Below are 25,895 nucleotides of genomic sequence, written 5' to 3'. Positions count from 1 at the left end.
AAATTATTTTTACCAGGAGGTCCCTTGAGCCCATGTGGTGACATGCATCATTCTCACCAGCAGGGGGCCCTTACACAATCATATGGATGAAGGAAGTGTGGGCAGGTGGGCATAGGCACTGCGTAACCATCTGGCATTTGTCAGGGTCCAAGGCCTCTGCTCTGGAGAGGAGGTGCAGTAGGCCCTGGGGGTGCTAGCAGCTCTGTGCTGGCCGGGCGCCTTCCCTCAGCTCCACAGGACACACACCGCCCCAGAAGGACACACACTTGGACCAACATGGTCCTCGGTACAAGTACTTTATTTCAGTTACAATAGTGCCACACCAAAACTACAGTAGCACAAAACATGATAATACAAAAAATAGATTCCAAGCTCCAAACCCCATGTCCATGTGCCCACGGAGAAGCCGCCCCTATGGCTCCCCAGGCCTAGGAGGAAGGGGCCTCTCAGAGGGCAGCTGCCCAAGGCTCTGCGGGGGAGGCAGTGGGAGTGCTTCCTTTGCTTCCATCCCCGCTGGTCCCGAGTCCTCCTCGGCCTGCCCCCTGCCACTCCCTGAAGCAATGAGGGCAGAGGACGTTCCCTCCGGCTGGACCCTCAGCCCTAGGACCCCTGCTTCTGGCTGGCAGGTCCCAGTACATGGTGCCGGGACTGCGACCCTCCTCGGGCAAGGCTGGAGGGCAGGAGGGTGGGGGAGGGGAGGGCGCAGGCCCAGGAGAGCCGGTCCCTCCGCGGTGAGGTGCGCATGGCGGACTCCCCACTCCAGCGCCTTCTCTGGCTCCTGTCCTCCCTTTCCTCTGAAGAGACAGCAGGCCCGCCGCTGGTGGGGACCAGGGGCCTCACCTGGAGCCCGCTGCCAACACCCCTGCCCCAGATGCAGGGCCGAGCTGAAGGTGGGCGAGGCAGTGGCCGAGCCTCTGCTCACCGTGGGCGAGGAGAACTCCGGCTCCCTGTGGGAGCGGGGCTGGCCCGGTGGCCTGGCTGCCAGGCAGGAGGGCTGAGGCGGCTCCTGCCTTGGTCATGGGTGCCTGCTTCCTCAGGGCCAGCCTGGGGCTACGCGAGCTCCACCAGGTGGGGAGCCCAGAGAAACTGTGGCCGCAGGGAGGGGACCACATTCCTGGTCCCCTAGCACCTCAGGCCAGACCAACCAGGTTGGGGAGCCTTCCCCTCGCAGCCTCCCGTGGCTAAGTGCATCCCCCAAGAGAAGTGGATCTTGCTACAAGTATCGTCTTGATTCAACCCAAGGGGCTGAGGGTGGGCCGGAGCCCAGGGCAAGTTCAGGGGCTCTTCAGACTCCTGACCTCAGTGCCGCAGACCTGCAGGCCAGAGCCTCTGGGTGGCCATGAGGGGCAGCTGTGTGGCACTGGCAGTAGGGGGTATGGCCTTGTGTTCCAGTCAGGACACTTGGGGGGCTTCATTGAGGAGGCCAAGGGGCCCCTGGGGGCGGAGGGCTGTCTCCTTGCGGGGAGCCCAGGCGCAGCCTTGGATAAGGCACTAGAGAAGGGTGGGCAGGCCTGGCTGCGGTCCTGGGAGCCCAACCCCGGGCCAGTGGTGGAGGACGGAGCTTGAAGGGAGGATTTGGGCCCTTGGGCAATGAGAGCTGCCTTCTCTTTCCTTCTTCCCTGGGAGAAGAGGGTCTGCAAGGCAGAACCCAAAGTGGCTGGGATGGCAGGATGCTGCAGAGAGGCAACAGGCCCCGGGACTGACAGGGGGCAGCCAAAAGAAGGGGGACAGAAAGAGGACATCTATGGCATGGCAGAGTACACCTGATGGGGATGTCTCAGCCTCGCAGGGCTCCTGTGACCCGGATCCAGGGTGCTCGGGCACCTCCAGACAGGGTTTGAGGGCCCTGACCTGGCCTCATGTAGCCATCAGTCCCCTGCTGTGACTTTGGGGTCAGATTTTCCTTGCTGGGGTTCCCACTGTTGGACTCTGGGGACAGAGGCAGGCACACTGAGGGGGCGGTACCAACGAGCTGGCCCCTCCCTCTGCCAGGCCTCTATGCCTCTCCTCTCTGCACCAGGGGACCAAGAACCAAGGGAGGAGGCTGAAACCGCATACCCCAAGGACGGAGGCAGCTCTCCATTGGGGGACCTGCTCAGTGGCTGGGGATCCTGCTTCAGCCCAACCTTGCAGCGAGTGAGGAAGCGAGGGGGGTAAATCAGTGGGGCTTGTCCACAGGTTATTTAGAAAAACAGAACATAATAAATATAATCAATCCTTTCCTTAAAAAAAAAAAAAAAAGTGTTTCAAATGCGTTATTTCCCTGAAGATTTCCAGTGTATTCCACAATGTTTAAAAAATAGTTTCCCCAAAAATACATCTTTAAAGCACTGACACAGTGGTGTTTGTGGTGTATCTGGCGCTGGACGTGGGCAGGAGGCTGTGTCCCGCTGCCCGTGTCGGCGTCGGGCCCAGGCCTGGTGAGCAACCAGCCTGACACCCAAATGCCCATCAGAGTTGACACACGTGTGCCTGGGATGACCGGGTCTTCACAGGGGAGCAAATCTCGGATTAATGTGAGAACCCACATCACAGACTTGGTTCGGGCTGAAAACCCTCCAGCGAGGGGAAGGGGGCCCGAGGTGGCCGAGGGGGCCGGGCGACGCCCTGGACGCCGGATGGCGCGGGCAGCCTTGTCGGCCCCGCCCCGGGGGCTGGTCCTCAGCCACTGCCCTGCTTCCTCCGTCTTGGTTCTTGGTGCTCCACCCCTCTCACCACACTTCACACTTGTGACGAGGGTTCATGGGTGAGCCGGGCGGGCAGTGGAAGTGTTCCGAGAACTCCCTGGAGTTGGAGATGGAGCCGATGACCCGGAAGCGGGACGGGCTGTGGGGATCGGTGATGAGACCTTCGTGCGAGCTCTCGGGTGTGCGGACGGAGCACCAGACCTTTGGGGGAGCGACATGGGAGAGGTCGGGGTCACTGCGGGGCCCTGGGGCCGCCAGACTGGCCCCATCACCACAGCAGGGAAATAAGGGCCCCGCCTGGTTCTGAGACCCCCAGGGGGCCAGGAGAGCCTGTCAAGTGGGTTAGGAAGAGACAGGGGCTGGTGGGACCCCATCCCAGCTTCCTCTGCTGCAGCCAGAGCAGCTCTCTGTCTGTTCCGGGCATCTTCGTGACATTTCACCTGAACGAAGGATTCTGCCCCAAAACCAGTTTGAGTCCAGATCACTCACTTCCCGGGCAGAAGGAGCTGTCTAATGGCCTGGTGGCTCCGGGCACCAACAGAAGGCTACATGCTGAATGCCAGCTCAAGGAGCAGCCCGGGACGTCTTGAGTTTTCAAGACATTTCTAGAACCCCAGAAGCAGAAGGGCCCTTAGCAGTCACCTCGTCCTCTCACCTACCTGATGCAAGAATTCCTTTAACAGCATTCTTGGCCCTTCCTTGAATTTCTCTAATGATGAAGCTCACCTCCTTACAGGGTAAATGCCCCGTGGATGGACCAATGAGCTAGGGCTTCCCAGTTTGAGGAAATTTGCCTTTTGATTTTCAGAGCTCCTGGAACTCAAGATGGCAGATTGTGTCTGAGTTTGGCTTTTCTCTAATGAACTCACCTGTGCAAACCCCAGGAAGAAGAGCTGGTTATTGGTGAGACCCAGGGTGGGCAACGTCTGCTCAGCCCCGTACTTCTTCACCCAGTTCTGGTAGGCCTGGGGGGAGAGGACAGAGCTTAGGGTCCCCATGACACAGGAGCAAGCGGGGTGGGGTGGGGGGCTACCATGGGAGATCGGGGAAGGTCTACCCAGTTGGGACAGGGACTAGCTTCTGGTGGTGGTCTCAGCTCAGCCTAGAGGAGCCGTCCTCTTTACCTGCACTCATTCTGAGGGGAGCTCATTCAACCCTATGGCTTTGAATACCATCTACATCTAAATACTGACGGCTCTCAAATGCCCGCTTCTAGCTCCAGCCTCTTCTTGGGTATATTCAACTGCCCCAGCTGGATATCCAAGATGCATCCCAAACTTAACACAAACACACACACACACACACACCACTTTCCCATCACAGTAAATGACATCACCAACCACCCAGTTACTCAGGCCCAAACCCCAGGACTCTTCCTGATTCTTCTCTTTCAATCAACCGAACAACCCAAATCTAACCACTTCTCACCTTTCCCACTGCTCTATCCTATCTCTTGCCTGGACAACCTCACAGCAGCTTTCTAACTAGTCTCCTTGACTCAAACTGGTCCAATTCCAATCCCCTCCCAACTTAGCAACTCAAGTCATCCTCATAAAGCAGGGGTTGGCAAATTTTCTGTAAAGGGCCAGAGAGTAAATATTTTCAGCTTTGAAAGCCAAACACTCTTTTCTGCAGCAACTCAAGGGTGCCAGTGCTGTGTGAAAGCAGACATAGGCACCATGGAGACAAATGGGCATGACAGTGTCCCGCCCCCCAAGTTTTTATTTATTTTTATTGATTTATCCAGCTGAGGGCTGGATGTGGCCCAGGGACTGTAGGTCAGCAGACCCTGTCGTAAAGGATAACTTAGATCATGTCATTCCTCTATTTAAAACCCCTGCAGCAGCTCTCATTGTCGCCAGAATAAAACCCAAGCTCCTTGCTCAGCCAACAGAGGCTGGCAGCCTGGTCCAGCCACGCCTCCGGCCTCCCCTCCTGCACTGGGCCCTGCCCTCCCTCCACGCTGCTCCCGTCCTCCTTCCTGTCCTTGACTACACCAGGCTTGGGTCCATCTCTCATGGCCTCTGTAATTACTCTTCTTTCCCAGCTTTCCCTGCCTCTTCGTCATCATTTAGGTCTCAATTCAAATGTCATCCCCTCCAGAAGGCCTCCCCTGGCCATCCTTCCCCCCATTTTCCTTTATGACTTTGGCCTAGTTTATATTCTTCTTCTTCTTATCAATACCTGAAGTTACCTCATTTATTTGTGTAGGTTCGTATTGCCTTTCTCCCCCTCCCCACCCCGTTAGAATTGTGAGCTTTAGGACGGCAGGATCCCTGTCTGTTTTGTCACAGAATCTCCGGCGCCAACAACAGTACGTGGTGGGTAGAAAGTTCGCGATTCCCTTTCACTGACTAATGGACGTCAGGCAAGTTGCTGAATGTTTCTGGGTTGGTTTCCTCACCTGCAAAATGGGCGTGTGATACCTAATTGTAAAGCTGTCGGGGGCGCTGAGCACAGCGCCTGGCACACAGTAAGGCCTCATTACGGGGCACCTCTCAGGACTTCTGCTCTCACTGCCACAGGGAGCAGGAGGCTCTGCACTGGCCGCTGGGGTCTCCCTTCCAACTCAGCTAACATCTCTGAGTGCCACTCCGGACCAGGCCCTGAGCCCAAGTGGTCACATGCTATCTTTCTAACACCCAGCCATGCATCCTGAGGCTCAAGGAGGCTGAGTGACTTACTCCAGAACCAGGACGTGAGCCGGAAGTGGCTGCAAAACCACTGACCCCTCCCTCCTTTCCCGGGCCCACTGCTGCCTGAGTCAGTGGTGGCTTCCCCTGCAAAGGGAAGAACAGGCAGGCCTTCAGGTGGGTCTAGCCCAAGCCCTTTCTGGTGACCTTCAGTCGGGCTGGACTCAGAGTAGACAGCCTTCTATGTGCCAGTTCTGTGCTAGGTGCTTCATAGACACCCTTTCAATCAGTCCTCACTGCCACCCATTCCACAGATGTGGCAACTGAGGCTCGCAGGGCTGCTGCGCTTGCCCCAGCTTGTCTACAACCACCCTTAACTGAGAAGCAGCTGGACAGTCCCAACCTTGGCCTGGGGTGTGTGAGGAGGGGGCCTCTTACCCGATAGGCCGCCTTGAGGCCCCCATTATCAGCGATGTTCTCCCCGAGGGTGTGCCGGCCGTTCACCGGCTCCCCGTTCACGCTGTAGTTGCCGTACTGCTCCACCATGCACTCGGTCTGCTGCTTGAAAGCCTCCACGGATGAGTTCTTCCACCAGGGCCGAAGGTTCCCGTCCTTGTCATACTCCCGTCCTGCGGGGTCAGACAGAAGTGTCAGGTCGGGGGGAGAAGAGGCAGAGCTGGGACCCGTGCTGCTGGTTGTGCCTCTCCTCCCAGGGAGAAGAGATCCACCCATCTACCCACCCATCTACCACCCAGCACCGGGGAGATGAGGCCGGTCTGGGTGCTAAAGGAGCTGGATGAATTAGCTGGTCTGGGGTGGGGTGGGTAGAGGAACATGATCTCGGCAAAGGACCAGCACGTTCAAAGCTTCGGTGGAGCTGGATTCACTGTCAAGGCTGGTGAAGGGCCTCTGACCCTGAGCCAGGAGGAGGTGAACGCAGCCAGCAGTGCTAGGGTCATGGGACAGGGCCCGGCCTCCAAGGCCTTGCCTCCTCCTTCTTGGCCTTGGGAGTCCCCAAGGCAGGAGGCAATGAGGAGGATTCTGGACATTAGCTGGTGAGGCGCTAACTCTTCCGACTGCGGTTGGACCACAGAAATCTCTGGAGTGGTGGAGAAACGTTCTCTGCCCGCTGACTACTGGCACCCACCCCTGGCACTGCACACCGTCCTGGAGCAGGGTGCTCCGCTGTGAGTCTGCCCAGTCCTCACAATCACCACACGAGCATCATGCCCATTTTACAGAGAAGAAAACAGAGGCCTGCAGAAATGACGGGACTTGCTAAAGTCCACACAATTGGCAGGTGGCCGGGCCAGGATATGAACCCAGATCCTTCTGTCTCTAAGGCTAAGACCCTCAGACGTGAAGGGAGCAAACGCAGAGGCAGTGGGGCAGGAAGCTGGTGGCGGAATCATCTGAAGGGGACCCCAAGGAACCTGTACCTTGATCGTCAAAAGCATGAGTCAGCTCGTGGCCCACGACGACACCGATGCCACCAAAGTTTAAGGCACTGAAGGGGAGGACACGAAGGTGAGAGTGATGCCATGTGGGGAGGGACCACTGCTTTCCCAGCCTGGAGACACAGCAGAGTCCCGCAGGGCTCCAGCCAGGTCCCTGAGCCAGTCAGAGCCTGGTGAGTCTGCCGTGCCCTGCCTGTGCCCGCTGGACGCCAAGCACTGTGCCAGGTGCTCTGTGGCACCGCACGGTCCTCTTTGGTCATCCCAAAGAGTTAGGCCTCGGTAACTAACTCTATAAATGAGCAAACGGAGGCGTGGAATGGTTCAGGCACTTTTCCCAAGGGCCACACAGTCAGCAGAGAACAGGCCTGGGATTCGGACCCAGGCCTGTGTGGATTTCATTTCCGAGACAGTGCCCTCACTCTTCCCAACTTCCCAGCTGAGACTGTTCTAGAACACTGTTAGAGAGGAATTTCCCTATATGTGGCTCCTACCCTCAAGTTCCCACTGTACAGGGGCTTCCCGGTCCCAGAGACCCCGGAGGGAAGCACAGGGAGTAAGGATGTTGTTTCCGTGGCAACATCTCCTGGCCGGTGGGACCAGGAGCTCTCAGTGAGATGGGTTTGCACGTGGGGTCAGCTGTGGGCCACAGGGCTGGGCTGGGCTGGGGGACCCACTGAGGGGTGGTGGGGAGGAGATGGGGCGGGAGCAAGAGGAGCAGCCTACTTGGGTGAAGAGCGGGTGTAGAACGGTGCCTGCAGGATTCCAGCCGGAAACACGATCTCATTCTTGGTGGGCGAGTAGTAAGCGTTCACCATGGGTGGGGTCATGCTCCACCTGCAAGCAAGACACACGGGAAAGCTCAGAGCCTGCCGGGGGAGCGCAGGTGGGGACGGCCCATCTGGAGGGTGTCAAGAGCCCTAAAAGTGTGGATTCCCTTTGACCCCAGGACCCAGGCCACACAAGCACACAGCAGTCCCAGAAACTATTAACTTTAGCCATGTGAGCAAGTGTACAGTGAAATCTTATTTTATGTTTAATTTCATTTCACTGACTATTAAAAATGTTGAGCGTCTCAGGACTTCCCTGGTGGTCCAGTGGTTAAGACTCTGCGCTCCCACCGCAGGGGGCACGGGTTCGATCCCTGGTCGGGGAACTAAGATCCCCCATGCCATGCTGCGTGGTCAAAAAAAAAAAATTAAAAAAATGTTGAGCATCTCAGAAAAAAAAAGAGAACAAAATGGACCATGACATACTAAAAAGTCATTACAATCTAGGCTCAAAATGTATTTGTCAGCAGTTTTCAAAGTGCGCTCTGTGGATACCTGGCGGGATGGGAATCCCTCAATTCCCTTTCAGGGGTTCTGTGAGGTCAAACTATTTTCATAATAATGTTAAGATGTTATTTGCCTTTCCCATCGTGTTGACGTTACACTGATGGTGTAAAAGCAATGCTGGGTAAAACTGCTGGAGTGCTAGCTGAGTCAGGCTGGTGGCACCAGCTGTTCAATTGGTCACCATGTTCTTCACCCGAAAAAAAAGAGTCATTTTCACTTAAGAACATCCTTGATGACGCAGCATAACTATTAACTTCATTAAATCTAGACCCTTGAGTACAAGTCTCTAAATATTATGTGTGACCAGATGGGAACCACTCATAAGCATTTCTGTTTTTTTCATGGAACACCATTTGTACTTGAGAGGATGACTGGTGTTTGACAGGCATATCCTTGAAAATGAATAGAGTGAGCTCATCACCTCAAGGAAAACGACTGACACCATTTGTTGCCAATAATAAAAATTCAAGGTTTCCAAAAACCTGAAGTTTCAAGCAAAAATTTGAAAAACTGGTATCGGCCACCACAAACTTGACAGCTGCGCAATACTTAAAGACTTCTCTCTGGAGGTCAGCAGTGATATTACCAAATGTGGATTTTTTTTGATATTCTAAAATGAAGAAGTTACTGTTTGGAAGATATGTGAAATTCAGTGAAGCATTGTTTTCCAAATGACCAATGCATGGTGTTATAAAATCATACAGGGGTAAAAGATCCATTCAAAGTGCAAGACAGACCGATGGATTTTAGTGTAACAGAGTATGAAAAGTTTATGAATATGGTTTCGGACTCGGCGGTGCAATTAACCTTTAAGAAAGTTACACCTGTCGCGTTTTGGTATAGTATCAATGAAGGATGTGCACATGTATCAAAAAGCCTGTTAAAAGGTTCCTCCCTTTTCTAACTACATGTCTGTGTGAGACTAGAATTTCTTTATTCCTACCTTTTCTTTTTTTTTTTCCGGCCACACCACATGTGGAACTTCCCCAACCAGGAGTTGAACCTGTGTCCCCTGTACTGGAAGCGTGGAGTCTTAAACACTGGACCACTGGGGAAGTCCTAGAATTTCTTTATATATTTCAAAACAATATATTGTAACAGACTGAAGGCAGAAGCAGATGTGAGAATCTGGCTGTCTTCCATTAAGCCAAACATTAAAGAAATTTGCAAAAAGTTAAAACAATACCTCTCTTCTCAATAAATTTTTTAAAAAATTGTTCTTTTTCATAAAATTTTCAGAAAAATAAATATAACTCCCATAGGGCTTCCCTGGTGGTGCTAGTGGTTAAGAATCTGTCTGCCAATGCAGGGGACATGGGTTCGAGACCTGGTCCGGGAAGATCCCACATGCCGCGGAGCAACTAAGCTCGTGCGCCACAACTACTGAGCCTGTGCTCTAGAGCCCGCAAGCCACAACTACTGAGCCCATGTGCCACAACAACTGAAGCCCGCGTGCCTAGAGCCCATGCTCCGCAACAAGAGAAGCCACTGCAATGAGAAGCCTGCACACTGCAACGAAGAGTAGCCTCCGTTCGCCACAACTAGCGAAAGCCCGCGTGCAGCAACGAAGACCCAACGCAGCCAAAAATAAATAAAATAAATTTATTAAAAAAAAAAATATATATATATAACTCCCATAAACAAAAAAGCTTTTGGGGGTTCAATGATTTTTTTAAGAGTGTAGAAGGGGCCCTGATGGTAGATAGTAATGAAACACTTGGCTTCCAAATGGTTTTTCTGGTGGGAAGGGCCAGTGGGGAGTGGAGTGAGACAGAAAGGATATTTTCTCCAAGAGCCTAGACAGTCACTATGTCTCCTCCAGTTAAGTCCCACAGAGATGTATTAAGGGGTGGGTATATCAATGAGTAGGACACTAACTTTAGATGGAAAATTTTAAGCTAAATTAAAAGACTTCAAATAAATTCACAACACTGGGGCAGTGCCTGTGCCTTATTCTGGAGATCAAAGACTGCCTTCTTGTACGGTTAGGGGGAGCCCTGGTTGAAGACAATTCAAACCCCTGTTGTCCACAAGAGGGAGCCAGAGGCAAAGAAGTTGCTTTCTCTTTTCTCTAAGATTTACCCTGCAAAATGTTTTAGGCATGGAGGGAGTTTAGTCTGAGAACTAGTACTAGGCTGATTACATCTGACTTTTCTAGGAGGCTATTAAGCTCCTCCCATCCTATCTACAGATAATGAAGCAAAGGCTCCGAATGCTGAAGTGGTGGAGCTGGGCGGTGATGCCAGGCCCGCTCAACTCCAGGGACAAAGCTCCCTCTGGCAACAGGCTGGGCACTAAGGGCACACAGATTCAGGCTGATCTCAGCTCCCGGCTTCTGAGCCGGGTAACAGCCGCCCCCGCTCCTCACAGGGCCCTCACGACAGTCACATCCCGAACCCGGCTCATGCTGAAGGAGAGCTGGGCCCCCATACCCGCCTGCAGGAGCCAGTGCCCTCCCAGCGAGGCCCGGGGACTCACTGATCTCTGTTGGGCGCTTTCCGGAGCTGGTCGGCAGTGACCCTCCATGAGAAGTTGAAAAACCGCATGGCGTTCTCGAAGTAGAGGTCTGGAACCGAGGTGTACTGGATGGGAGGGAGCAAGCCACAGGGTCAGAGCCCACTCAGGTCCCTGAACGCAAACCGTGTCTTCTAAAACCGAGGAAACTGAGACCCCACGCAGTCAGGGGACTGGTCCGCAGGGCAGAGACTAGAACGGAGGGCTCGGAGCTGCAGGCTTGGGCTCTTCCCTTGGCCCTCACCCTGCTGGGGCCTGGCCCCCTCCCCCCTCCAAGGACACACCAAGAGCTTCACCCAGGGCCGCCCAGCACCCAGCAGTGTCTCAAGGTAGCAGGAAGCCCCTGCAGCCGTGCCAGGGCCTTAGGCGGGAAATATGTCCAGTGGGGTCCAGAACTTTCTGTGATGATAGACATGTTCTATGCCTATGTTGTCAGATACGGTCGACATCAGCCACATGTGGCTTCTGAGTATTTCAAATGTGGCTAGTGCAACCTTTTAACTTAATTATTTAATTTTAATTAATTTTGATTTTAATTAATTAGCCATCTGTGGTTAGTAGCTGCCACGCTGGCCAGCACAGACCTCATAAATCCAGCTGGGAATCTGTGAAACATCAGGGGACAGGCATTACTGCACACCTTCCTCACCACTCAGCCCGGCCTTTCAGCTCTTGCCAGGTGCAAGGTTCTCCCTTAGATCTGCTCTAGAATTTTTTGGCTTTACATCAGGGCTCTGGTAAAATGCTAGGCCCTTGGGGTCATGACTCCAATCCTGTGGGGTCTGCCTGGGCTGTCTCCAGGAGCCCCTCGTCTTATATCATGATACCCTGGAGCATCTAAAATTACTCTCAAGGAAAAAGGCTGCAGAATGAGTCTCATATTCTCAGAAGTAGTTTTAATATTCTTTGGTTTTAAATATAACCACGATGAGCGGTTATTACAATTTCAAAAATGCCTGAATTCACAAATTTCAATTATAAGGTATAAAACTTTATCTTTCGGGGCAGAAGCACAATCCATTTAAAGGAGTGATTTGCCCAAAGCTCTAACCACCAGGGATGTATCAACTACGCTTGTTGCCTAAATTAAGCTTAAACGTGCATTTGGGATTTATGCTTCCTCTTTCCCATTAGCATTTCAAAGTCCGAATGAGAGGTCCAGGTTTCTCTGGGGAGGTTGGGGAGAAGCCTGGGGATAGGAGGCAACTCGGGGGGCTGGGAAGTGTATGAGGGGTTCCACTCTGTACTCCACCCCCTGATGCTGTAGGGACACCGATTCTCCCTACACCTTCTAGGATCTGTTTTCCCCCATTATTTCCCACTCATTCAGTAGAGGTGATTGTGCTGTGCTGGTCATTGACTGCTGGCGGCTCTGGGGAGGCGGGGGTCACCGGCTGGCCCAGGAGAGGAAGGAGCAGATAACGGCTCCTTAGTTCGCGGTCCATGCCCAAACCCCACACCACATCATCTCCAGATGTCTTGACAGTCATGGTGCCTCCAGCGGCCCACCCAGACCCAGCCTCTGCCCTTTCCCAAGTGGGGCCCCACGGGCATTCAGGAATGCAAGGGGGCAGGGTGAGAGCCACTCACATCACTGAACACTTTGTCCAGCTCCTTGGGGTCCATGATAAAGTTGGGGTAGCCTATCATGTTGTAGATCGCATCCGCCTGGGCAGGAGAGACACAGAGGACAGTGAGCGCCCAGCAGTGCTCTGCGGGTGCCGGGCTCAGGGTCTGGGCCAAGGGGAAACGGCCCAGCTCCTCCCACCTCAGAGCTTTCACGTCCCTTTCTCTTGTCTAACTTCCACTTATCCTTGGGGTCTCTGCCTAAATGTCATGTCCCAAGGGAAGCCTTCCCTGGTCACCCCCCCCCACCCCGCTGGGCCGTGTCTCATCCGTGGTCACACCTCCCTTGCACACTTAGCACAGCTTGTTTTCCTACAGTCGTTAATCCGATCATGTGTTCAAGGCTGTCCCTCCACCGGGCTGGACTTCCCACCACCTGAAGGCAGGACAGCAACTGTGCTGCGCTCACTGGATAAAACTAGTCCCTCCTTCATCCACCCTCGTCCCTCTGCGGCTGCTGCCCCCTGTGCGGGACCCCCCCCAGCACCCGTCCAGCCTCACCTTTTCCTTGGCTGATTTCCGAGTGTCTTCATCCATCCACTTCAGGGTGCTCAGGCTCTCTTCAAACGCCTTCTTGATCTCCAGGATGATCTCGCTGGCCTGAGGAGACAGCAGCTGAACCAGTCAGGTCTGGGCACTGGACTTGCCTAAAGGCAGCGGGCATCCCAGGGAGAAGGATGACGCCGGGCCAGAGACTAAACTCAGATCCTGGCTCGAGGCCTTGTGCTCCAAGGTGCTGGGCGAAGGAGGGGGGCCACAGCCACGTTCCCCCAAACTCGCTCCTCTGAACACTAACATCCTGTGAGATGAGACTGGACTTCTGTAAACAGGGCTCCCTGGTCAAATACACTCAGGGGCAAGCTTTGGGAACGCTGGAAAAGTCTCTTTGCTGCGGGACTTTTCAGAGCCTTTACTGGGTACCAGGCACTACAACTCTTTTCAGAGATGCCAGAATATGTAGCTGTTCTCAGATGTACTAGACCACAGAATTCCTTTCTGACGGACCGGGCTTTAAAATCTACAGAGGTCGGGGCTTCCCTGGTGGCACAGTGGTTGAGAATCTGCCTGCCAATGCAGGGGACATGGGTTCGAGCCCTGCTCTGGGAAGATCCCACATGCCACGGAGCAACTGGGCCCGTGAGCCACAATTACTGAGCCTGCGCGTCTGGAGCCTGTGCTCCGCAACAAGAGAGGCCGGGACAGTGAGAGGCCCGCGCACCGCGATGAAGAGTGGCCCCCACTTGCCGCAACTAAAGAAAGCCCTCGCACAGAAACGAAGACCCAACACAGCCAAAAATAAATAAATAAATAAATAAACAAATAAATAAATAAATAAAGGAGTTCCTTTAAAAAAAAAAAAAAAATCTAGAGAGGTCGAGTTCTGAGGAGCGGTTTCAGAAATGCTCTGCTTGGGCTGGAGATGAATGGCTGCTTTTGAGGGTGATAATGTCGAGAGCAGACCCGGAGACTGAAGACTCTAGGGCAGGGGAAGGTGGAGTCCGGGCAGCAGAAAGAGCAGAGGGACTGATGGCATCAGCCACTAACAGGCAGGTCATGGTCGGTCACATAAGAGATTTGAGTCTCAGTTTGCTAACCTCTGACTGCAAATAATATCTATGCAGTTAAAGTTAGAAATAAAAGTGCTACCAACGACGTAACAGCTACCATTTATCGAGCCCTTATTCTGTGCCAGGTGCCCTCCTGCGTGCACTATGTCATTTAGTCTCCACTGGCAGGATGGACACTCCCACTTCCACGTTCACGGAGTGAGACTATTATCGCAAGTCACCCAGCCAGGAAGAGGTAAAGCCAGGATCTGAGCTGGGGCCTGGCTGTCTCCTGGTGCTCAGCCATGAGGTTCCTCTGTCTGTCACCCCTCGAGGTCAGGGTGCTCTGTCAACGTTACCTCTCTGGGTCCTGCCTGCCCCTTGGAGGTGGAGATGGCTGGAATAACCTGGCCGGGCTGCGGTGAGGGTTACATGAGCCACTACAGATAAAGCGCCTGGTACCCGATCATAGTAGCTATTGCGCATAACTCAGATTGTTCAAGGCTTTAGAAAACAGGACCTTGGAGTTAAAGCTGGAGCCCTGGCCTCGGGTAGGGAAGTTCCAGAGCAGACCAGAGCGTGGGCTGTCAGGCTCGTGAGGGGCCATCGCAGGAGTGATGTCACAGCCTGTGTGCACAGGGAGACACTTACTATGTTCTTGCTGTCCTCGGCGAAGGTCGCTTTGACGAACATGGGGCCCAGGGCGAAGCCCAAGGTGTTCTCTGTGTCACTCACGCAAAACTTCCAGCGAGGAAGACAGGTCTGGAAAACATAAGTCAGAGGGGTTACTTGGCCCCCATCCTTCTTCCCAACCCCTGTCTGTCTGGGAGGTAGCACCAGCTAGGCCCGTGCTTCCGTCCAGAACTTGAGGGAGACCTTTTCTGACCCAGTGGAAGTTATTTTAGGCACTGGACCAAGAGGCCACGGGATAGCCCTAATAACCGGCATCTACTACTTCCTGCAGAGCACTTCACAGATGCTGAGGGTATCCTCCGGAGCCATCAAAATGAACCTGGGAGCCTGATGAGGAAACAGATACTGAGCAAGGGGAAGCCGCTGGTCCAGAGTACCCCAGCCACCGGAACTCTCATGTGCCTGATTCCACACCCCACGCCCCTCCTGCCCTCCTGGAAGAGGATGAGGATCCCGGGGGCAGAGATCCTCGGGCAGTTAACTTTCCACCCCCCGGTGAGGCGCTAGGTTCAGCCCCACTTGCTCCCCTGCCCTGGCAGCCTTTGTGGACAGTCCGTATGACCACAAGTGGTGGCCCTGCTCACATAAACCCCTGTGCTGCAGAGGAAGCCGAGTCTTCTTAACCCTGAAGAGCAGGTGGTGGAAACCACCCAGGCTCAGGGTAGCCTGCTTCATAATAGCCATCAACTGAAAACAACCCAAATGCCCATCGACAGGCAGATGGATTAACAAAATGTGGTATTTTTATACAACAGCACACGACTTGGAAACAAAAGGGAGGGAACAACTGAGGTACACAACATGGATGAATTTCACAGCCGTTTTGCCGAGCAAAAGAAGCCTGCACAGTGTGTGGTCCCATCTACGCCCACCTCTGGGGACGCAGGGTCGGGGGGACTGATGGGAATGGGGGGCAAGGGACCCTCCTGTGCAGAGCACGCTGGACAAATGGCTGATGGAAATGTTCTCTGTCTTGATTGGGTTGGTGGTTACAGGAGTGATTTCATTTGTCAAAACTCACTAACCTGTATACTTAATGTATACATTTTATTGTGTGTAAATTACACCTTTTTAAAAATTTTCTTAAAGGCAAGAAGGAAGAAAGGAAGGAAGAAAAAGGCACTTCAGCCTTCTCTAAGTTCTTTTAAACTCTCCCAGCCATGTGTCTACTTGGCCGCCCCTCTCCTCCCCCCAACCCCACCCACTGCTCTTCCTCAGCTTCAAAGCCTACAGCTGGACACGGGCTGTACCTGAATCTGGCGGAGCCTGACCACACAGGAGGTCGGGACCGGGGGGATTCTATCTCCTGGGCTCTGTGGAGGCTCCAGGCTGGGACGGCTGAATCATGGACTGATTCTTATTGTCTTCTCAGGGGATTCTTCGCATAAACCCATTCATTCACACATGCGTTCATTAATTCACACAGCCAGTGTTCTCTGAGCAGTTCTGCTGTGCCCTGACTGTGCTAGGTCTTGCCCTCAAAGGGCTCAGTTGAAATGCCCAGAACATTCAGGGGGAGAGAGACAGATGCATAAAAAGCATAACAGCATCAGCAGTAGTAGTGAATGTTTATTAAGTGTTTACTGGGTGCGGGGCCCTACCCTGTAGAATCCTCGTTATTAACCCTACGAGGCAGGTACTCTCTGTGCTCCTTTCTGCAGACGAAGAACACGGTGTGGAGTATGGTAGCCTTTACAGCAGACTTTGTAGGGATTCCCTCATGTAATCCCAGACAACCATCTGGTAAACAGGGCAGTGATTAGTTACCCCTTTTTACAGATGGGAAGACTGAGCTCCCTGATCCAATGAAGTGATTTGCCCAAGGCTTCATGGTTAGAGGAAGCATTGCAAACTCAGAACTTCTGACCCAAAGCTCTGTGCTATTACCTCCCTACAAGGATGGACACCTGGATGCTCTATAAGGCTTTACAAATTAAAAGTGTTTTCCCAAATGGAGGCCATTCCCAAGGGTCCTGTGAGATGAGGTCAGGGATGATCCCAAACAACAGATGAGAAAACTGAGGCTCAGAGAGCCACAAGGACTACCCAAGGTCACACAGCGGGGCTGTGCTTTGAGTTGTGCGGGACGCAAGCTGGACGGACCTGGCCTGGACCCAGAAGCAGCCATGGTGGGGAGTGGGGAGGGCCAGAGAATGAGAAACAGATGAGCAGTGTCTTCCCCCCTCAGCCCCGGGGCATCTAGTGAGCCCCAGCTCAGAGCCTCCCACGTCCAGGGTCTCCCAGCTGCCCTTGCTTCTGCCAAGGCCTTCCTGTATCCCACCAGCTCTCATCTTGCAAATCTGAAACTCTCCGCCCATTCAACAACTCCCCACTCTCCTCTCCCCACTTGCTGCCCCTGGCAACCACCAGGAAGCTCAATTTTAACTTTTGCTTCCTGCAGAGCAGAGGCTGAGTGGTGCAGAGCTCAGGGGTACGGGCTGTGGAATCAGATGTGCTGGGTTTGAGAGCCACTCCACTTACAAGCTGCATGACTGAACAAGTCCCTTCCCCTCACTGAGCCTCAGTTGCCTCATCTGTCAAATGAGATGATGACAACAGTTTCCAACACACAGAACTGTTGTAGGAGCTTGGTGAGATAATGCCTATAAAAAGTAAACATCCAATAATAATATAGTTTATTTATTATCACTAACAGTGAGTAGCCAAAAGTGCCAAAAGTTGTAGTCATCCAGACCTGGGTTTGAATTTGAGCTTGGCTGCTTCCTTGCTGGGTGACTAGGGAAACCCCTTACCTCACTGAGCCTCAGTCTCTGCATCTGTAACCCGGGGTGGGGGTAAAGTGATGATGGAGGCGTGTGCCCCCCCACACAGAGCTGTCTCTGTAACTACCATCCCGGGTCCTGGTCAGGCCCCTCCTGTATAAAGTCTCCTGGGAGACCACGTGTTCAGGGGACAGAGTCCCTGCCTTGTCGCGTCTGTGACCCAGGCGCTCACCCAGGACTGGTCCAAGATAGGAGCAGGTGGGGCAGGAAGGAGGGCAGGGCAGCCAGCTCTTCCCCTGGCCCTTCCCTGCAGGCCCAGCGTGGCCTTCGTGGCTGAGCAAGCCCCTCTTGCCAGGAGCAGGCATTGTTCCCAGCCTCCCTCTCCCTCAGTCCCCTTCCTGCCAGAGGCGGGTGTACAAGGGGAGGGAGAGACAGAACCTTCCCCAGGACCAACTCCGGGGCCCACACGCTGCCATTCTCCGCCAGCCCTCACCTGGCTCTGCCCACTCCCCTGGACTCTGGGAGGGGCTGCCGGAGCAGAGCCCACCTGGCGCCAGCTCTGCTCGCCCTCTGGGGTCTTGCTAGCTGCGGTGCTGGGCGTGGGCAGGGTGTGCTGGGGTAGGGGGGCTTGGCACTCCAGCCTCCACTGCTCTGTGGCTGGGGCACCTCTAGCTGCCTGCAAGGGTCCCGTCTTGGTGTACCCCCTCAGCACGTGCGGACTGATCGGTTTCTCTCAGCCCCCTCAGCAGACGTGGGGGCCTGGGGCACAGACCCCATCTCAGTGTCTCCATACTGGGCTCAGAGTCTGGCACATGGTGGCAGGGCGTCAGTGAACACGCACTAGCTGGCCGTGTGAACGACACAATGACCTCCACTTCCTTGGGGAGGTGGAAGTAGCTAGAGGGCAGGGGTCACAGTGGGGCATTTAAAGCTGGTGAAGGGACTTCCCTGGTGGTCCAGTGGTTAAGACTCCGGGCTCCCAGTGCAGGGGGCCCGGGTTTGATCCCTGGTCGGGGAACTAGATCCCACATGTGTGCCGCAACTAAGAAGCCCACAGGCCACAACTAAAAAAAAGATCCCGCATGCCTCAACGAAGATCCCACATGCCTCAACTAAGACCTGGCGCAGCCAAATAAAGATAAATAAATAAACACTAAAAGATAAAATAAAATAAAATAAAGCTGGTGGAGACCACCTGGTCTGGGGCTTGGGAGGATAATAATATCAGTGGACAGTCGTGTCGTACTTACCATGAGTCAGGGGCTGCTCCAAGGGTTTTACATTTATGGTGAAGAAGTAGTATTATTGGGGGGGGTCCCTGTGTGAGAGGGGGCTGATGATCATACCCACCTTGCAGGGATGTGACAGTCACATGAGTTATACAAGGAAAGCCTTATCACCATCACCATCAAGAATGAGTCGGAAGGGAGAGACCAGAGGCCGCCTTTTGCTGTAAATTAGCTAAATCACTGAAAGTCCTCTTTACACTTGAAGACGGTGTAATCACCTCTTCCTGGAAACTTCTGCCCACCCCTGGCTGGACTGGATCCCCTCCTGTGCATCCAGGGACACCTTGGTGGGTCCCTTCAGTGGCCCTCTTCATTCTCTGCCTGTCATCTACCTCCCTCGCGAGTTCTAGGGCCTGGCGCACAGCAGGTGCTCACCTTCTTGGTCCCGTACATGACTTCCATGAACTTCTCGTCGGCGTCCTGAAAGCGCTGATCGAGGAAGGAGCTTGTCTTCCGCACCAGGTTCCAGATCATGTAGTTGTTCAGCAGGCTGGGGCAAGAGGATGACAGACAGGCTCAGAAGTGCCCCAGGCTGGATGCACAGGAGCATTCCCCCCACTGGCCTCTAGGGGGCGCTCATGGAGTTGCACCCTGGATGCTGTGTGGTACTGGGTTGAAGAAGGGAAGGAGTGGCCATTTCCAATGCTTGGGGAAGACCCAGCCAGAAGGCCAAAGATGGGAAAGGGGGCCTAAGAATCGGAGGGGCAGGAAAGGAAGCTCTGGCCAGCTGGGCCAAGGTCTCCATGAATGAGAGCTCTCACTGCCCCCACCTCCAGGGCACAGAGAACCATCTGTGGCTGGTGTCACCTTTGCAAGCAAGTCACCTTCACACATAGATATAGTGATCACTATGGTGAACATCCAGCCTCAAACTGGAACCAACCTGAATGTCTGACAACTGGGGAATGGTGAGTAAATAATCATATTTATACTTGATGGAATATTATGTAGCCATGAAAAATGAGACCTGCAGAGGGTCTGGGATGATATGGGGAAGGTGCTTATGATAAAGGTCAAGGGAAAAGCAGACTATACACGTGTTCACAATGATGGGGAAAAAAGGAACCATGTATTAGAAAATCCATCTCTTGCTCTCTCTCTCACATACATGCTTCTCTCTACAAACACACATACACATCCCATAAGATCAACATGAGTGTTTTGGGTAATTTCAATTTTTCTCTGTAGTTAAAAACATTTCTGCAACAAATCTTTACAATTAAAAAACCATAGGAGGAACCAAGATGGCAGAGTAGAAGGACGTGCTCTCACTCCCTCTTGTGAGAACACCAGAATCACAACTAGCGGCTGGACAATCATTGACAGGAAGACACTGGAACTCACCAAAAAAGATACCCCACATCCAAAGACAAAGGAGAAGCCACAATGAGACGGTAGGAGGGGTGCAATCACGGTAAAATCAAATCCCATAACTGCTGGGTGGGTGACTCACAGACTGGTGAACACTTATACCACAGAAGTCCACCCACTGGAGTGAAGGTTCTGAGCCCCCCGTCAGGCTTCCCAACCTGGGGGTCCGGCAATGGGAGGAGGAATTCATAGAGAATCAGACTTTGAAGCCTAGTGGGAATTGATTGCAAGACTTCGACAGGACTGGGGGAAACAGCGACCCCATTCTTGGAGGGCACACACAAAGTAGTGTGCACATCGGGACCCAGGGGAAGGAGCAGTGACCCCGGGGGAGACTAAACCAGACCTACCTGCTAGTGTTGGAAGGTCTCCTGCAGAGGTGGGGGGTGGCTCTGTTTCACCGTGGGGACAAGGACACTGGCAGCAGAAGTTCTGGGAAGTACTCCTTGGCGTGAGCCCTCCCAGAGTCTGTCATCAGCCCCACCAAAGAGCCCAGGTAGGCTCCAGTGTTGGGTTGCCTCAGGCAAAACAACCAACAGGGAGGGAACCCAGCCCCACCCATCAACAGTCAAGTGGATTAAAGTTTTACTGAGCTCTGCCCACCACAGAAACAGTCAGCTCTACGCACCACCAGAGCCTCCCATCAAGCCTCTTAGATAGCCTCAACCACCAGAGGGCAGACAGCAGAAGCAAGAAAAACTACAATCCTGCAGCCTGTGGAACAAAAACCACATTCACAGAAAGACAGACAAGATGAAAAGGCAGAGGGCTATGTACCAGATGAAGGAACAAGATAAAACCCCAGAAAAACAACTAAATGAAGTGGAGATAGGCAACCTTCCAGAAAAAGAATTGAGAATAATGATAGTGAAGATGATCCAGGACCTCGGAATAAGAATGGAGGCAAAGATCGAGAAGATGCGAGAAATGTTTAACAAAGACCTAGAAGAATTAAAGAACAAACAAACAGAAATGAACAATACAATAACTGAAATGAAAACTACACTAGAAGGAATCAATAGCAGAATAACTGAGGCAGAAGAACAGATAAGTGACCTGGAAGACAGAATGGTGGAATTCACTGCTGCGGAAGAGACTAAAGAAAAAAGAATGAAAAGAAATGAGGACAGCCTAAGAGACCTCTGGGACAACATTAAATGCAACAACATTTGCATTATAGGGGTCCCAGAAGGAGAAGAGAGAGAGAAAGGACCAGAGAAAATATTTGAAGAGATTAGAGTCGAAAACTTCCCTAACATGGGGAAGGAAATAGCCACCCAAGTCCAGGAAGCGCAGAGAGTCCCATACAGGATAAACCCAAGGAGAAACACGCTGAGACACATAGTAATCAAACTGGCAAAAATTAAAGACAAAGAAAAATTATTGAAAACGGCAAGGGGAAAACAACAAATAACATACAAGGGAACTCCCATAAGGTTAACAGCTGATTTCTCAGCAGAAACTCTACAAGCCAGAAGGGAGTGGCATGATATACTTAAAGTGATGAAAGGGAAGAACCTACAACCAAGATTACTCTACCCAGCAAGGATCTCATTTAGATTTGATGGAGAAATCAAAAGATTTACAGACAAGAAAAGCTAAGAGAATTCAGCACCACCAAACCAGCTCTACAACAAATGCCAAAGGAACTTCTCTAAGTGGGAAACACAAGAGAAGAAAAGGGCCTACAAAAACAAACCCAAAACAATTAAGAAAATGGTCATAGGAACATACATATCGATAATCACCTTAAACGTGAATGGATTAAATGCTCCAACCAAAAGACACAGGCTCGCTGAATGGATACAAAAACAAGACCCATATATATATAGGCTGTCTACAAGAGACCCGCTTCAGACCTAGGGACACATACAGACTGAAAGTGAGGGGATGGAAAAAGATATTCCATGCAAATGGAAATCAAAAGAAAGCTGGAGTAGCTATACTCATATCAGATAAAATAGACTTTAAAATAAAGAATGTTACAAGAGACAAGGAAGGACACTACATAATGATCAAGGGATCAATCCAAGAAGAAGATATAACAATTATAAATATATATGCACCCAACATAGGAGCACCTCAATACATAAGGCAACTGTTAACAGCTATAAAAGAGGAAATTGACAGTACCACAATAATAGTGGGGGACTTTAACACCTCCCTTACACCAATGGACAGATCATCCAAAATGAAAATAAATAAGGAAACAGAAGCTTTAAATGACACAATTGACCAGATAGATTTAATTGATATTTATAGGACATTCCATCCAAAAACAGCAGATTACACTTTCTTCTCAAGTGTGCATGGAACATTCTCCAGGATAGATCACATCTTGGGTCACAAATCAAGCCTCAGTAAATTTAAGAAAATTGAAATCATATCAAGCATCTTTTCTGACCACAACGCTATGAGATTAGAAATGAATTACAGGGAAAAAAATGTAAAAAAGACAAACACATGGAGGCTAAACAATGCGTTACTAAATAACCAAGAGATCACTGAAGAAATCAAAGAGGAAATCAAAAAATACCTAGAGACAAATGACAATGAAAACACGATGATCCAAAACCTATGGGATGCAGCAAAAGCAGTTCTAAGAGGGAAGTTTATAGCTATACAAGCCTACCTAAGGAAACAAGAAAAATCTCAAGTAAACAATCTAACCTTACACCTAAAGGAACTAGAGAAAGAAGAACAAACAAAACCCAAAGTTAGCAGAAGGGAAGAAATCATAAAGACCAGAGCAGAAATAAATGAAATAGAAACAAAGAAAACAATAGCAAATATCAATAAAACTAAAAGCTGGTTCTTTGAGAAGATAAACAAAATTGATAAGCCATTAGCCAGACTCATCAAGAAAAAGAGGGAGAGGACTCGATCAACAAAATTAGAAATGAAAAAGGAGAAGTTACAACAGATGCCGCAGAAATACAAAGCATCCAAAGAGACTACTACAAGCAACTCTATGCCAATAAAATGGACAACCTGGAAGAAATGGACAAATTCTTAGAAAGGTATAACCTTCCGAGACTGAACCAGGAAGAAACAGAAAATATGAACAGACCAATCACAAGTAATGAAATTGAAACTGTGATTAAAAATCTTCCAACAAACAAAAGGCCAGGACCAGATGGCTTCACAAGTGAATTCTATCAAACATTTAGAGAAGAGCTAACACCCATCCTTCTCAAACTCTTCCAAAAAATTGCAGAGGAAGGAACACTCCCAAACTCATTCTATGAGGCCACCATCACCCTGATACCAAAACCAGACAAAGATACTACAAAAAAAGAAAATTACAGACCAATATCACTGATGAATAGAGATGCAAAAATCCTCAACAAAATACTAGCAAACAGAATCCAACAACACATTAAAAGGATCATACACCATGATCAAGTGGGATTTATCCCAGGGATGCAAGGATTCTTCAATATACGCAAATCAATCAATGTGATACACCATATTAACAAACTGAAGAATAAAAACCATATGAACGTCTCAATAGATGCAGAAAAAGCTTTTGACAAAATTCAACACCCATTTATGATAAAAACTCTCCAGAAAGTGGGCATAGAGGGAACCTACCTCAACATAATAAAGGCCATATACGACAAACCCACAGCAAACATCATTCTCAATGGTGAAAAACTGAAAGCATTTCCTCCAAGATCAGGAACGAGACAAGGATGTCCACTCTCGCCACTATTATTCAACATAGTTTTGGAAGTCCTAGCCTCGGCAATCAGAGAAGAAAAAGAAATAAAAGGAATACAAATTGGAAAAGAAGACGTAAAACTGTCACTGTTTGCAGATGACATGATACTATACATAGAGAATCCTAAAAATGCCACCAGAAAACTACTAGAGCTAATCAATGAATTTGGTAAAGTAGCAGGATACAAAATTAATGCACAGAAATCTCTTGCATTCCTATACACTAATGATGAAAAATCTGAAAGAGAAATTATGGAAACACTCCCATTTACCATTGCAACAAAAAGAGTAAAATACCTAGGAATAAACCTACCTAGGGAGACAAAAGACTGTATGCAGAATACTATAAGACACTGATGAAAGAAGTTAAAGATGATACCAACAGATGGAGAGATATACCATGTTCTTGGATTGGAAGAATCAATATTGTGAAAATGAATATACCACCCAAAGCAATCTACAGAGTCAATGCAATCCCTATCAAATTACCAATCGCATTTTTACGGAACTAGAACAAATCATCTTAAAATTTGTATGGAGACACAAAAGACCCCGAATAGCCAAAGCAGTCTTCAGGGAAAAAAACGGGGCTGGAGGAATCAGACTCCCTGACTTCAGACTATACTACAAAGCTACAGTAATCAAGACAATATGGTACTGGCACAAAAACAGAAACATATATCAATGGAACAAGGTAGAAAGCCCAGAGATAAACCCACGCACCTATGGTCAACTAATCTATGACAAAGGAGGCAAAGATACACAATGGAGAAAAGACAGTCTCTTCAATAAGTGGTGCTGGGAAAACTGGACAGCTACATGTAAAAGAATGAAATTAGAATACTCCCTAACACCATACACAAAAATAAACTCAAAATGGATTCGAGACCTAAATGTAAGACCGGACACTATAAAACTCTTAGAGGAAAACATAGGAAGAACACTCTTTGACATAAATCACAGCAAGATCTTTTTTGATCCACCTCCTAGAGTCATGGAAATAAAAACAAAAATAAACAAATGGGACCTAATGAAACTTCAAAGCTTTTGCACAGCAAAGGAAACCATAAACAAGACGAAAAGACAACCCTCAGAATGGGAGAAAATATTTGCAAATGAATCAACAGACAAAGGATTAATCTCCAAAATATATAAACAGCTCATTCAGCTCAATATTAAAGAAACAAACACCCCAATCCAAAAATGGGCAGAAGACCTAAATAGACATTTCTCCAAAGAAGACATACAGATGGCCAAGAAGCACATGAAAATATGCTCAACATCACTAATTATTAGAGAAATGCAAATCAAAACTACAATGAGGTATCACCTCACACCAGTTAGAATGGGCATCATCAGAAAATCTACAAACAACAAATGCTGGAGAGGGTGTGGAGAAAAGGGAACCCTCTTGCACTGTTGGTGGGAATGTAAATTGATACAGCCACTATGGAGAACAATATGGGGGTTCCTTAAAAAACTAAAAATAGAATTACCATATGATCCAGCAATCCCACTACTGGGCATATACCCAGAGAAAACCATAATTCAAAAAGACACATGCACCCCAATGTTCATTGCAGCACTATTTACAATAGCCAGGTCATGGAAGCAACCTAAATGCCCATCGACAGACGAATGGATAAAGAAGTTGTGGTACATATGTACAATGGAATATTACTCAGCCATAAAAAGGAATGAAATTGAGTCATTTGTTGAGACGTGGATGGATCTAGAGACTGTCATATAGAGTGAGGTAAGTCAGAAAGAGAAAAACAAATATCGTATATTAACACATGTATGTGGAACCTAGAAAAATGGTACAGATGAACCGGGTTGCAGGGCAGAAGATGAGACACAGATGTAGAGAACAAACGTATGGACACCAAGGGGGGAAAACTGCGGTGGGGTGGGGATGGTGTTGTGCTGAATTGGGCAATTGGGATTGACATGTATACACTGATGTGTATAAAAGTGATGACTGATAAGAACCTTCAGTACAAACAAACAAAAAAACCCACTAATACTAAACTGTCTTTGGGTTATTTGTATGGAAATATGTTAATATAAATGTTTCAGACATTACATGAAATTTGTAAAAAAAAAAAAAAAAAGATCCTGCATGCCACAAAGATCCCGCGTGCCGCAACTAAGACCTGGCACAGCACAAATTAATTAATTAATTAATTATTTTTAAAAAAGTATTAAGCTTTCAATGTTCCTCACAGTATTCAAAATAAACTTCAGATTTCTTCACTCAAAACAAAACAAAGCAAAACAAAACAAAAACCATAGGAC

General features: G+C 50.1%; 1 protein-coding gene across 2 annotated transcripts in view; it reads right to left on the bottom strand.

Moving 5' to 3' along the window:
* Positions 1 to 280: 280 nt before the first annotated feature.
* The window catches only part of ECE1 (endothelin converting enzyme 1), a 120,018-nt gene continuing 94,403 nt past the window's right edge, over positions 281 to 25,895 (bottom strand). For both annotated transcript variants that reach the window (XM_082448843.1, XM_082448842.1), the window contains exons 10-19: positions 18,879 to 18,993; positions 14,450 to 14,560; positions 12,753 to 12,851; positions 12,216 to 12,293; positions 10,590 to 10,693; positions 7,501 to 7,611; positions 6,760 to 6,827; positions 5,759 to 5,949; positions 3,557 to 3,652; positions 281 to 2,888 (exon numbers count right to left, since the gene is read on the bottom strand). In XM_082448843.1, coding sequence (XP_082304969.1) covers positions 2,712 to 2,888; positions 3,557 to 3,652; positions 5,759 to 5,949; positions 6,760 to 6,827; positions 7,501 to 7,611; positions 10,590 to 10,693; positions 12,216 to 12,293; positions 12,753 to 12,851; positions 14,450 to 14,560; positions 18,879 to 18,993 — 1,150 coding nt within the window. In that variant the 3' untranslated portion in view covers positions 281 to 2,711. The remainder of the gene's footprint in view (positions 2,889 to 3,556; positions 3,653 to 5,758; positions 5,950 to 6,759; positions 6,828 to 7,500; positions 7,612 to 10,589; positions 10,694 to 12,215; positions 12,294 to 12,752; positions 12,852 to 14,449; positions 14,561 to 18,878; positions 18,994 to 25,895) is intronic.

Source organism: Balaenoptera physalus (genome assembly GCF_965194825.1).
Source record: "Balaenoptera physalus genome assembly, chromosome: 1".
In the NCBI taxonomy this organism is placed as follows: Eukaryota; Metazoa; Chordata; class Mammalia; order Artiodactyla; family Balaenopteridae; genus Balaenoptera; species Balaenoptera physalus.
Note: the sequence above shows the minus strand (reverse complement) of the source record. Positions and strands in the feature narration are given on the sequence as shown.